General features: G+C 45.8%; 1 protein-coding gene across 2 annotated transcripts in view; it reads right to left on the reverse strand.

Annotated features, from left to right (window-relative positions):
• Positions 1 to 1,728: 1,728 nt before the first annotated feature.
• The window catches only part of RtcB (RtcB RNA ligase), a 30,452-nt gene continuing 19,284 nt past the window's right edge, over positions 1,729 to 12,896 (reverse strand). For both annotated transcript variants that reach the window (XM_075669760.1, XM_075669761.1), the window contains exons 8-11: positions 9,442 to 9,601; positions 8,805 to 8,980; positions 2,824 to 3,012; positions 1,729 to 2,247 (exon numbers count right to left, since the gene is read on the reverse strand). In XM_075669760.1, the coding sequence (XP_075525875.1) occupies positions 1,909 to 2,247; positions 2,824 to 3,012; positions 8,805 to 8,980; positions 9,442 to 9,601 (864 nt within the window). In that variant the 3' untranslated portion in view covers positions 1,729 to 1,908. The remainder of the gene's footprint in view (positions 2,248 to 2,823; positions 3,013 to 8,804; positions 8,981 to 9,441; positions 9,602 to 12,896) is intronic.

Consider the following 12,896-nt stretch of genomic DNA (forward strand, 5'->3'; position numbering starts at 1 on the left):
GCGCCCAGAAAGCAGCAAAATACAAATTTGAAACCATCAGTAGCAGCCTATTGATGGGAACAGGTGCTACAGGAAAGTGCTAAAAGATACCTTTTTGAGTGAAATGAAATAGTACCTCTGACAACTAAAACGATAGCCACCTCGCAAACAGCAGTGATGTTCCAACTCTGCGTTTCTGCAGCAACTTGTTCAAATATCAATTAAATGTCCCTCACTTACATACTGGCAATCTCCCTCCCCCTCACCCATTTTCTTACACATTACTATTTGCAAGACAACACTTTTTAAATGCTTGCAAACAGCAGTCAAGACTTAGTTTGGACAGTCAGAAACATGCAGAGAAAGCCTCACTCTGCATGTCTTCATGTCCTTACTTTATGAAAAGGGGTGAACAACAAAGCACACAAGATTTGTCATGCTCAAAAATCACTTTACTTGCTCATAGCAGTTGCAAACAGCAGCCAGCTGCTGTGTCGTCATGTACTTGCTCAGTGACAAGTATGCAATATGTCAAATAAATACATGTCAAAGTGAATTGGGCCGTACCAACTCACTTCTCCAGGAAGGAAAGACAAGCATGCACACTGTAGACAACATGCAAATTGATAGAAATGTTTTCCAAAAAAGCATGGAGACACTGTTGCCATCAGAAATCTCTGTAAAGTTAATCTCTTTCGATTTATGTGCAAGATCATGCAGTTGCAATTATACATATAGATCCCACGAGTAGGACACGGCAATTGCTTTATATTACACTTTTAAATTCCATCAAGAAAAGAAGCATGAGTAACGAAGGGCAAAGCACAACATTACGTGAGGGTCAACAAAAAACATTACTATAGCCAGTGACAACCTAGGAATAAAAGGTCATATGTATGCTGTCCAACAAAAACAATTTACATAGATGTGCCAGCCAATTAGCTTTGCTTACGTCTGTAACGTCAAGTGCTCTTTAGAGTTTAAAACAGCTCGTTTTCTCTGTACAGATCTGTCTTTGTTGTCACTGGTTCTAAGATGGAACCTGAATGTCTTGGCCAATTTCATGGGTGATCCCGATATTAGTGCTCAGCCAAAGGTAAACTTTTGGCTTGAGACAACAAGCTTTTGTTTTCCAATTAACCTAGCAATTGCATCATCAGACCAAGTCATTATGCTGTGAGCAGACTTCAGCTGGCCCGGCTCTTTCAGAGACGAAGGGCAAGTGCACTGTGTTGTGGGTAGAGCTTGTACTCAATTATTAGGTTCTCATCGACTACAGCTGCAGCACTTCAACTACCAACACCGTACTGTTACACTTGTACGGCTGACCAAAACAGTTCTTGGAGCATAAAAACTTGTAAAAAAAAAAAGGGGGGGGGGGATAAAATTTGCTTATGCCCTCACCTCAAAGCCAAAAATTTCCAAGAGGAGTATGATGACTGTATGGAGAAGTAAACTGCATCGAATTTAATTTTCTCACGCTCTGTGCTCCACAACTAGGCTTGGGGGAATACCTCTTTTCTTCAACCAGAAGTGATGACAGCTTGAAGTTTTTATTATATGAGCTGTACTTGAAATGAAGCTTGGTACCAGTCATCAAATAGCTGTCCATAGTGGCTTGAATATGAACGGAGGGCACATAATAAAATAAAAAGAAGACGGAAAGATAAGGAAAACACCAGGTTTCATCCTTACAGTGCCACCAGCTAGGGCAGTCCAAGGGCATTCATTGAATCAGACATCACCAGGGCACATAGATTCAGCCTCTAATCAGTTAACAAATATGCAAACAAACACACACACAAACACACAAACTTGTTCTTGCAACAAACCCCTTAGTGGAAACCATGCTCCGTCAGTCCTGAACACCAAAGTTTGGAAATGTGGTCTCATTGACACCTTCCAATCACCGAAGATAAACAATCTTGATCAACCCTTGATGACGGCGATAGGCCTGAGCTTGATGCACTTGCGGCTGATGCCAGCCTCGTGGCACGTGTTTACGACATCTGTCACATTCTTGTACGACTCTGGAGCCTCCTCCATGACCAGCTTTGGTGAGGCCACACGAATCGAGATGCCCATCTCATTCAGCTTGTCCAGTACATCCTGGTAGTCAAGGTTTCGCCGTGACTTGGCCCGAGAAAGTGCACGGCCGGCGCCATGACAAGTAGTACCAAATGTCTCGCCCATGCCCTGCTCAGTGCCCGTCAGGACGTAGCTGCAGGTCCCCATCGTGCCACCAATCAGCACTGGTTGGCCACTCAGCTATTTTGGAGAAAAAAAAAGAAAAGAAAAAAAAAAAACAGCAGAAGTGAGAAAGTAATTTGTAGAGTCTAATAACACATGTGAGAAAAAAAAAAGTGAAGCAGCTGCATGGACTTGCATACAGGACACAGAAGCATAGATGCCTGCCCAAGGCAGCTCTGAGCAGAGGGATGCCAGCAAACAGAATAGGAAAGCAAGAAAGTAAACTGCGAGGAAGGCAAAGACCAAGATGAAGATAGGACACATGACTTACTGTACAACTGACATCAGTAAAATGTCAAAAAAAAAAAACAGCGCATGTGTAACACAGTTATAGTCAACACTTCTATGCAAGCAGGAACAATGATGGCACACTCACACAGCTGTCAGGGTCTAGATTTTGGATATGGAAAGCTTCCAGAAATTCTCTTTGACTAGAAGAAAGCGTTCACAATTTCTGGAAGCTTTCCATTCAAAGGGCATACCCACTGTTATAAATGTGGGTGAACCTGGGAATGCAAAATCGCATTCTAGTTTTGAGTTTTAACGTATACTAATGGTACATGTTACAAAGCAATGCTCAACTGCCCTGCCCACCTGGTAGTCAACGGGAATGAGAGGGTGGTGAGGAGGAAAGGCTCGTGTTGAGCCCTTGCGGTGCACGAGCAAGGTGCGCATCTTGCCATCAACCACGTGCTGCTCCACCTTGGCAATGTTGTGCGACACGTCATAGATCACGTGCATGTCCAGGTCATCTGGGGTTGTGTTGTATGCTTTGGCAAATGCCTGCAGGCATAGAAAGCATATCATGAAATATATAATGGCACAAATGGCAGTTCTCACAAAGTTTAGGAAAGACATGAAATGTGGTTTATGAAACCAGTTAAGACAACCACTCTTCTATTTTTTTTTCTCCGGTACAAGACTGTGGTGCATTACAGGCAAAGTATGAGCGGTACACAGCGAGTGACATAGCCAGATGTGGGGGGGGGGGGGTCACGCAGGCACGTGCCTACCCCCTCTCCCATCCCCCCCCAAATTAGTCAGTATGCCACCTGGTAACCTCCGCCCCTCGAACTCTTTAAAAAAAAATTGTCTATAATAATGATGATATCCTTTATGAAGAACTACAGTATATATATATAGTATGACATCGCAGATTACTTGTAGAGTCACCAGAGCAGTACAGTAAAAGCTCGTCAATTTGAATTCCACGGGGATGCTACGAAAATTTGAATTATACAAAATTTAAACTAATGAAAGTCAGAGAAAAAAAACGCTCGGCTAAAGCACGTGTATAGACCGACGTAGCGTGAGCGTGCGTACATATGCTATGTCACGTTGGCGAGAACAAAAACGTCTACAGTTCGAAAGCACCAGCACAGCCAACGTAACCAGACGCAGACAATGCGGTCCGATGTGCACGACGTCGTATCGCTAGATCCACGTAATGCGTTGATCCACAATACACTGCATGATGGAAAAAAACAAACAAGAACAGGTGCCCAGGCCGTTTCGCTGACGGTCGCAGACAGCCATTCAAAGCAGCGCGTGGGTTGGGGATCACACTGCGCATGCTCCGAAGAGAACAGCCGATGGCAAGCGTGTCGAAGCCTAGAGGGGACGGCATTTTGCTTGGCGCAAAGCAAGCGGCGTAGCGTGACTGGCCACAAGCGACGGGGGCTGGAAACGTCAGACCATAAAAGCGCCATTGCACCGTCAACGCTCGCCGCAGAAACGAGCTGCGCTCTAAAATGCACCCGTGAAACGCACCACAACCTGCTGCGACATTGGTCTCTGAATCTCAAAGGCCTTGCTTTTTGGTACTACAAGCGCCGATAAACGTCACGGCCGCCATGTTTCAGACATTACCTGGTGCTGCTCCTCAGCAGAACACCTCATAGAGAAAGAGCGTAGCCTCCAAGATGTAACCGAAAGGTGTAAAGAAAGAAAGAAAAAAAAATATGCAGCACTTTGTCTGCGTTTTTATCTTGAAGGTCTTGAGAGGGAGAGAACTGTCCTGCAACAGAGAATGTGGCATGGAGGAAGGAAAATACTAGGATGGAGCATCACATGACAATTTTGAAGCCTAGTCATAAAAAATTTAAGAGGAATCACATGATGGGAAATAGGCCCTCACGTGATAGGAAAGTGGTAGCTTTGGTCAGCTTGCTTTGGTTGTGTCTGCTGTAGGGGTTTTGGAATATGCGTACATAGTCGGCGTGGCAAACGCATGCTGAGGTTGAGTGAAGAAATTCAAGTGTGTCAAGCAGTCGAGTCTATGTTATGTCAGTCGGGTATAGCACCGAACCACCACGCGACTCACCGCTTTAGCAAGCAGCAGACAGGCGCCAATGCAGTAGTGAACAAAGGAATCAGCATTATGCCCAACAACCTGTGAAGACCTGCTTAAAGATTAGTCGCGTTTCGGGGTGGTTTCAAGGAAACCAGGAAACCTTTTGCCCTGCAAACGCTTGAAGGCAACCGAGCCGCCCTTCTGATAGCGATTAGTCGCGTTAGGGGGCACCTTCTGGGAAACAATATGCCTTTCGCCCCTGCAAACTTGTGCAGGTGCTCAAGCGAGCATCCAGGATCCATAGCGACTGCTTTTCCATGTGAAAAAAATTTGTTCCATTTTGTGCCCAACGATAGACGGGCAAACCCGACCACATGTGAGACCGTGCTGGCCCACTGTTATGGCAGACAGTCCGAGTTGACGCTGTCGTCCTGCTCAATGCCTTCCACCTCTTAACAGACCAGCGAGAACTCAATAGGCACATCTCAACAGCGTAAGAATATCGCACCACACAATCATACAAAATAGTGCAAGTAAATCTCAAGGAAAGGCGTCAACTTCGGCGTTTAGAGTGCAGGGTAATGCTATTTATTTATTTCACAACGAAAGATGCACAGCAGAGCCTTTTACTAAGCAAACACGTGACAAAAAAAACTATTCCGCAAAAGATCTTGTCTCATCCTATATAGGCGCTAGACGGCAGAGGAAAAATTAGCAAGAAAATACGCACCGGAGTTTCAAGTACACAACAACTTATTTGACGAAATAATAGACCACACTCTGACCTGCGTACTCTGCATGGTTTTCAAGGTGAGAGTGCGGACTAACTGCGGTGGTAAGCACAAGTGATGATTTAAAAATTATGTCGCCGTGGGTCTGGCTCCCCACTCTTTCTTCCACGTTTCAAGGCAATGCATTTGAAGCAAACAGCGACACCCATGGTAGCAGAAATCCACACACTGTACTTCCTACGCGCCTCTGTGCCTCTGATGGCAGGTGCCACTAAGCCACTAGTCGTTACCACGCACCAAACAACACAAATAGTCCGGCAACAATGTGGGCCTACTCCTACCCGAAAGGCACCACGCACAAGGGCCTGGTGAGTGGGAGGGGCAGCTTCAGAGGAGGTTGGCTTGCAGAGGCTAGCAGAATCACGTGACACTCCCTCCTAGTTTTTTTCCTTCCTCCATGGTCATTCGCCATGTGCAGCCCGCGTGGCGACGGCAGTGTCCCCAACGTGCTCTCGCGCACTAGCACTCTCCCCATTCGTTCAAATTATCAGTGGCGGAGCGGACTTAAGTGTGAATTAGAGGGATGTGTTACATATAGCTTTTAATACACTGTTGGACGGATCACAGCAGCTACTTCGAATTATCTGAAATTTCACATTAACGAATTGTGAATTAACAAGCTTTTACAGCACTAACATTGATTAATGATAAAAGTGCACATGTCATGGCAAACCTGCCAACCTGGTGAGATGAAAAATCGGGAGACTTTATTCGAGTCAACGGGGGGGGGTCTTACAAACTTTCAGGCAGTGTTCGATGAAAACCTTTGCAGGACCTTGCAGTAGCAGACTTTGCTCACTTCAAAATTTGCCGGAGTAGCTTTGCGCAGAACATGGTCCAGACTGACGGCCCTTAACTAGCAGCAGGTGTTGGAGGGTAGTGTTGCACATTGATGAGCGGAACTCAGTCCTAGTTTTTCGCGCCGTGCTAAAAATCCTCTCACACTCTGCGTTGCTATGCAGTATCACGAGTAAATCCAGCATCACCTTGGCGACTCGGTGAGACATGTTGTCCATCAGTGTTTTTCATTTTTCCAACCATAGACCACTGCACGTCCCACCTTTCTTCATTCAGAATTTCCTCTGGAAGACTGTACGCCTGTAATGTGGCAAACTCAGCTTCGAGGGCATCTAAAGCTTCTTCAGCAGATTCATTGGAATTTCGGGGCAGCAGCTGAGGGAAACTCTGAATAAAGAAACGAAGACTCAAGAGCGATGCCTGTGAAATAAATTTCAGGTTGGCCACCTCCGCGTTCTTCAGATTTGCGTTTCAAAGTTGTGTCCACATCCATAGCACTTCGCTTCGTCGTATTTGACCCTGCAATGACATCAATATCCTGGCTCATTCCAAACTACAGCAAAACCTCGTTAAACCGTACCCACTTAAACAGTAGTTTCGTTTTAAAAGTAGTAAAGTCAAATCCCCGACTCAGCGGCCATTGAACATAATGTGTTTTGTATCCGCACAAACCGTACCAACTTATTGCATACGCATCGGTTAAAACGTAGCGTTTCCACTTTTCATCGCGCAAACACGGCAGTGCGTCGTCTCCATCGAGCGGCCCGGCAGGACAACAAGCCTCAGAGATAGGAACAACGGCCTCCAAGCGCCCTGCGCGTTTGCGCGTGAAGCCACATCAACATCATCATTTCGGTGCCGTGCCAGAGAGATATGGAGAGATGCCAGAGAGCATTGTGGCGTCGTGCAAGCGAGGACTCGCGTCATGCCGAAGCTTGGATAAAAAAAAGACGCTGAGTGCTCAGCATAGAAGAAAAATTAGACATCGCCTGTGCTATCGAACGTGACACAGAGAAGTCGGCGCTGGCACACGACAGGGATCTGCTGTTGACTACAATGTGTGGCATTTGGAATACAAAGAAGTTGCTCGGCAGCGCTGCTGCGACGGCGAAGAGATGTCGGCTACGAGGTTCGACTTTTCGCCATTGTTGCCTCTGTTGTTGCCGAAGTGCGGACTAGCAACAGTGATGAGGACGGCACGGAAAACGACAGCACGGGCGGCGATTTAGGCCCAACAGTGGCAGAAGCTGCGTGTTATGTCAGCCTCATGAATACAATCGTCGCGACGAGAACAGCACCCGCCAATGAAAAAGGCGCCCCGGTACTTCTGTAGCACTACTGCGTGCATGCACGGAAAATATGTGACGCCGACGAGGAATCTTCCATGCCAGTGTTTGCCGAGAAGAGGGGGCTGGCTGAAAAGCTGGCACGCAGCTTCAGCAAGTTTGAGGCCGCTGTCGTCGTGCATGGCCGCCGCGGCGTCATGCGAAAATAACACCTTTGTTGCGCGAAATGAATAAATACTGCATGTTTTTTTCCCCCTTTTATCGCACTCTCTCAGTTCCGTTTCAGACAGGTAAGTGGGCGATCTCATGCTAATTCGGTTAAACAGTACGACCGTTTAGTACGTACTTTTTCCGAGCTCCGGCCAACAAAAGAAATTCACCAGTAATTACAATATTTCCCAACGCGAAATTTGAGCGCAGCTCTTAGTGTTTTCATTTCGCAATAAAGTAGACTCCAAGGGATCATGAAAAGCGTTCAAATTATGAGAAGTTCATATAATCAGGAGCGCTTCTAAAAATGATAATTGAGCATGCAGTGTGTGTCCAAATACCTCGTATATGAGAACAAATGAATGAAATGGCCTTTCAGGCAGAGGGGCATGGTCCGGCGATGGGGAGGCAAAGGAGAGAATGAACTTGAGAGCGCAGCTGATTCTTGTAGCCGGGCCGGGAGGAGACAGAGGAGTGAGTGAGGAAGGGTGGGAGAGGAGGAGCAGAGGAGCAGCGGAACCTTCGCAGTAACACCGACATGGTTAGGTCTCCTCGTCTCCTCGCGTCGCACAGATAGTCAACGGCGCAGAAAAGTTTTAATTTTTATCTTTTATTTCTTTCTTTCCCCTAAAGTGCTGCTCGGATGGTCAAGTAAAGCTGCGTGCGGGTAAGGCGCGGCTGGCCATGAAAGTTCATCTTAACCAATTAGCACGTGTGCAGTGTTCATATTAAGAGGTTTTTTTTTGCACCGACTCTATGGGAAACCAAACAAACGACTTCCACTGTTCATCTTAACCGAGGGTTCATGTTAAGCAAGTTTATCTTAACGGGAGTCTACTGTATATTGGCTGGCACAGACAATTTGTCACATGCGGCACACAGCAGCCGCTGCAGACAGACCTCTGCTCATGCAGAGCTTTGGTGAACTGACGACACGCGCTATTCTGGTGCCATCCCGTAGCCATTGTAACTGCAGAGCCCGCCTTTCACAGCACTATGCTTTTCTTCTCACGCTTTGATTACACCCTCCTCCTCCGCTTTCCTCCTCATGGTTCTGCTGCACCCCCCTCGCGCTCTCTTTGCTATCACAGTCTTTCATCTCATCCTTTGCTGTGTTCAGTCGCTTGGTTATGACGTGCGACACCAACGCTTGCCACAGGAACGGGCGCCTAAAAGCTGCACTCTAAATAAACTCACCTGACGGCTCAGAAAAGTCATGCTGCTGCGGTTGACCCAGGCAAAGTTTGCTGCAGCTGCCATGGACTTCAGGTAGTCCTGTCCCTCAGCGGAGCGGATGAGGGCACAGGCCAGCTGCCGGTCATTGACCTCGATCTTGTCCCGCTTCATGGCTTTCTCCATGGCCACCAATGCATCTGCCCAGACAATGGACAGATATAGAAATTGCCTCAGCATGTGTGCACATTCGATTGACAACAAACAGCAATAATGAACAGGTTCAGCTGCTGTCATATAATGGGATTTCAACACAGATGTTTCTGTATTACGTCCAAGCCCAACAGTCTTTCAAATCATCCAGCAGGCAAAACCTTTGTGCTCACTAACTAATGGCTATTTCAAGAACCTGATATGCCCTGCACCTGTATTGCAAATTTCAAAGGTGGAAGCTATACTGTGGCTGATCCTTAGCATGCCTTGCTTGCTATTTGTTACTTTAGGAGATCAGCACTAATCTGGCTTAACAGCTTGCGGTAGTGTACCTTGCATGACGCTGCTTTGGCCACCACCTCCACACCAGTTACTTCAAATGGACCTCACTTCATCTTGCATGCCTAATCCCTACATGGCACAACATAATGCAAATGGCATGACTCACCGGTAGCCACTTGGTGTCCAAACCCTCTGCTGCCACTATGGATCATGACACATACTTGACCACAACGCTCAATTCCCATCTTGGCTGCATTGTTCTTGTCATAAATCTCCTCTACTACTTGGATCTCAGCATAGTGATTGCCAGCACCCAGGGTTCCCAGCTAAGACACAAGTGGGTGAGGCAAAGGGATCAAATAGAAAATAGAGAAAAATTCAATTGCAGAAGAAGGAACTTGTACACACAATTATAGTGAAATGGCACAAATGTAAGTAACTCTTACAAAAAAGCAAACTTCAAGCAAGTTTGCCGCGGTTCAGAGGTTGAACTTAAGACCCCCACTAAAGCAGGACAGTCTCAAAAAGAACTAAGCTCCAAAGGCCAAATTAATCGACAGCTTGGAGCATGAGAAACAATGCAAACCAAGTAAGTTTTGCAAAAATGTGCAGCTGGATGTGTTTCATTCCTGCTCGTGGGGCGGTCTGAAAGAGAATGGACCTGCCTGTCTTGCAACCTAAAGGCCATTTTCGAATATAGTGGCGCGTGTACTCGTCAACATATGACGATTGGCTGATGGCATATTGTAGGAACACGCAACCCACACTTACTTGTGATTTGCCGTGAAGGCACGCTAGCATCACAAGCAACTTCTATTTAAACAGACTGGTTTGGTTCCACACTGCACCAGTTTCTAATATGTCCCGAATAAAAACACGGAACAACCACTTTGACTTGCACACCATGCACTACAGTCCCATGTGGCCGGGAGGCCCAAACCTCTGAGGTTCGCATTGTGATCAGTATTAACTACATCGATGACCATTCCACACCACAGCACAAATGACTTGCAACATCTGAACCAGGAACAGAATCAGATTTCATTACTATATATAAATTTGTGGGTGGAGCTTGTATTGTGTCTTGTTAGGTTCTCACTGACTATAGCTACAGCGCTTTGCCTACCAATAATACAAAATGCAATACACAGGAGAAGGTCCTGGAGTCTGAGACTGAGCTGCAACTAACTTGCGAAAAAACAAAATAAACAAGTAAGCTTTTGCGCATCTCACAATTCATTAGCACTGGGACTCTGCTTATGGCGCGGGGTAACTCTGGGGAGGCAGGTGGGTTTCCACGAAGCAAGAAAGTTTGGGAACTCCTACCTTAAGCCATTACAGGGGCATGGGCATGTGCCGAAATACGCAGAGTGCGACAAATAACCCAGTGAATCTGTCCAAGAGTTACTAGGGTCCAAAATTTAGACCGGTATGCATATAATATTTCAAGACGATAAAAACCACATCTTTGCAAGGATGGGTGCTCCCTGCACAACTTTGCTTATGAATTTATTCACACTGAGGGCACCAGTCTCTGCTTGACAAGGTTTGTAGAAGTTTTCCTTCAAGGGCTACATACATGGGCAGCCCCATCATCATATGAATATGAATGTAAACATGTTTGGCTTTACCTGGGAAGTTGTACGAAGCTGGCAACGAGCTGTTCACTAGGAAGGTCTTGGGCATCCTTTCAAATGTAGAGTTATATTTCATGACTAATCCCTCACACACAGAAGCAAATGCTCAGGAACTCAACAACGCCAACTTTCCAATGTGTATCTGCCCAGACCCCCACAACAGTAGACATGTCAATTACATTGACCCACGGGATAAAACTTACTTTCCCCCGAAGTCTAGCACCAATGACACCGGAACCTCAAACAAGGGCAGCCCAGGAAGCAGTGACAAGTTTCAAGACGTTGCTGCATTTTTTCAATTTTTGAGTTGACATGGAACTAGTGGTAGATGCTGACAAAGACAACACTGTTACTCATAGTTATGCTACGTTATATAATACTGGTCCTTATTTGGAAAAAAAGAACAAAATAAAGGCAGCAAGCAACAGTCAATATATCGAGTCACGGCTGTCTAGTCCAACTAGCATGTATGCAACAAGAAATTGCAGATCATCTGGCAGAGATGGACAGGGATGGAGCAGAGGGGTCAATAACGGAGCTCAGAGCTCATTGAAAGCGTTAAACACGCCATGTCCCATCGAAAGCGCCTCTTTTCAGCCAGCCCGATTCTAACACAGGTCTTTTTTTAATAATTGAAAATTGGACCTAAAACTGTGTTTGCTGCGTTCACGATTTATGGATTATACCAATGTATTGCGGCAAAGCTGACTTTAATATCCATGCGGCAAAGCTGACCTTAGAAAATTGCCCGCCATTGTGCAACACACATAGTCCATTTCTCTTGCTAAAAAAATTAGGTGCGTTTCTACTTTATTTAGGAGTGTTAATGTTACTTCTATGTTAGTCTTCTACTTTGGACATATAGGAAGTGGGTATGCATTTGATTCAGGGGCGTGTTAGAATCAAGCAAATACTGTCAAATGAATTAGCGGTGGTTTGACGTTTTCCCAGCATCTTGTTAAGTTGACCCACCGGGTAGCCCAATTAATTTCATCGGTCCTGTCAGGGTCGAATTAACAGAAGTTGATAGTAGTACTGTTTTTGCCACAATAAAAAAGGTTATTTGTACATGTTTCTTTCATATTCACCTTAAGCATTTGTGACTTTACCTCTTCTCATAATGCTCTCTACCTCACCTTTTCAGTGTCACTGTCGTCATAAGACTGTGTTGCCGGAATCGTAAATTCCCTCCAACCACGAAAGGCCATATACTACTAGATACTGAACTTTCCTGTAGCCATTTTGTCAAGGTTTTGGAATTGCCAAGGTCAAGGAATTGGCTGGTTTAAAAACATACACATAGTACAGCCAACTCTTGCTACAACGGACCCTGATAATCAGACTAGAAACATCAGTTTTATCCAAACTCCGTAATATTTGAAACGCTTCACTTCCGAAACATTGGTCGCAATGTCTAATAATATTACTACAAAGTGAACATATAAGGGGTTCCAGCAAGTACAGACGCGAGCACAAGTAAGAAAAAATGAACAGGACAACGCTAGACCCCTTATACCCTTATAGGTTCCCCATGCACCAACTGGCCCAGCAAACCCCACTACGTTACTGAAAAGAGCAAGTGACGAATGTCCGAAGTATATATATATATATAACGCAGCTTTACCAAAAAGCAAAGCACCAATTGCAATAGCAAATGAGTAAACAGCTATGCAAAGTAAGGTCAGTAGTTTTATCTGGCTCAATGACCACGGATAGTTGCTGTCAAAACGAAGTGAGGAAGCGCGGCAGCAGCTGCGACTGAATTGACCTTCGTGCTGTCTCTCGCTTCAATGTAAACTAAACGCCAAAAGCACAGCGCATACGAAGCTACCGGCACTGGGCGCACTTTGTCCACATCGCAGGTCACTTTCAAGATACGGCACTGGCACAGGCAAGCACTTTGTCCGTATTGCAGATTGCTTTTAAGATATGGTCTCGCGCAGCCGCGTCATAAGCAGCAGCTGCCGGACTATAACCCTTATCT

Source organism: Dermacentor variabilis, chromosome 9, assembly GCF_050947875.1.
Source record: "Dermacentor variabilis isolate Ectoservices chromosome 9, ASM5094787v1, whole genome shotgun sequence".
Lineage (NCBI taxonomy): Eukaryota > Metazoa > Arthropoda > Arachnida > Ixodida > Ixodidae > Dermacentor > Dermacentor variabilis.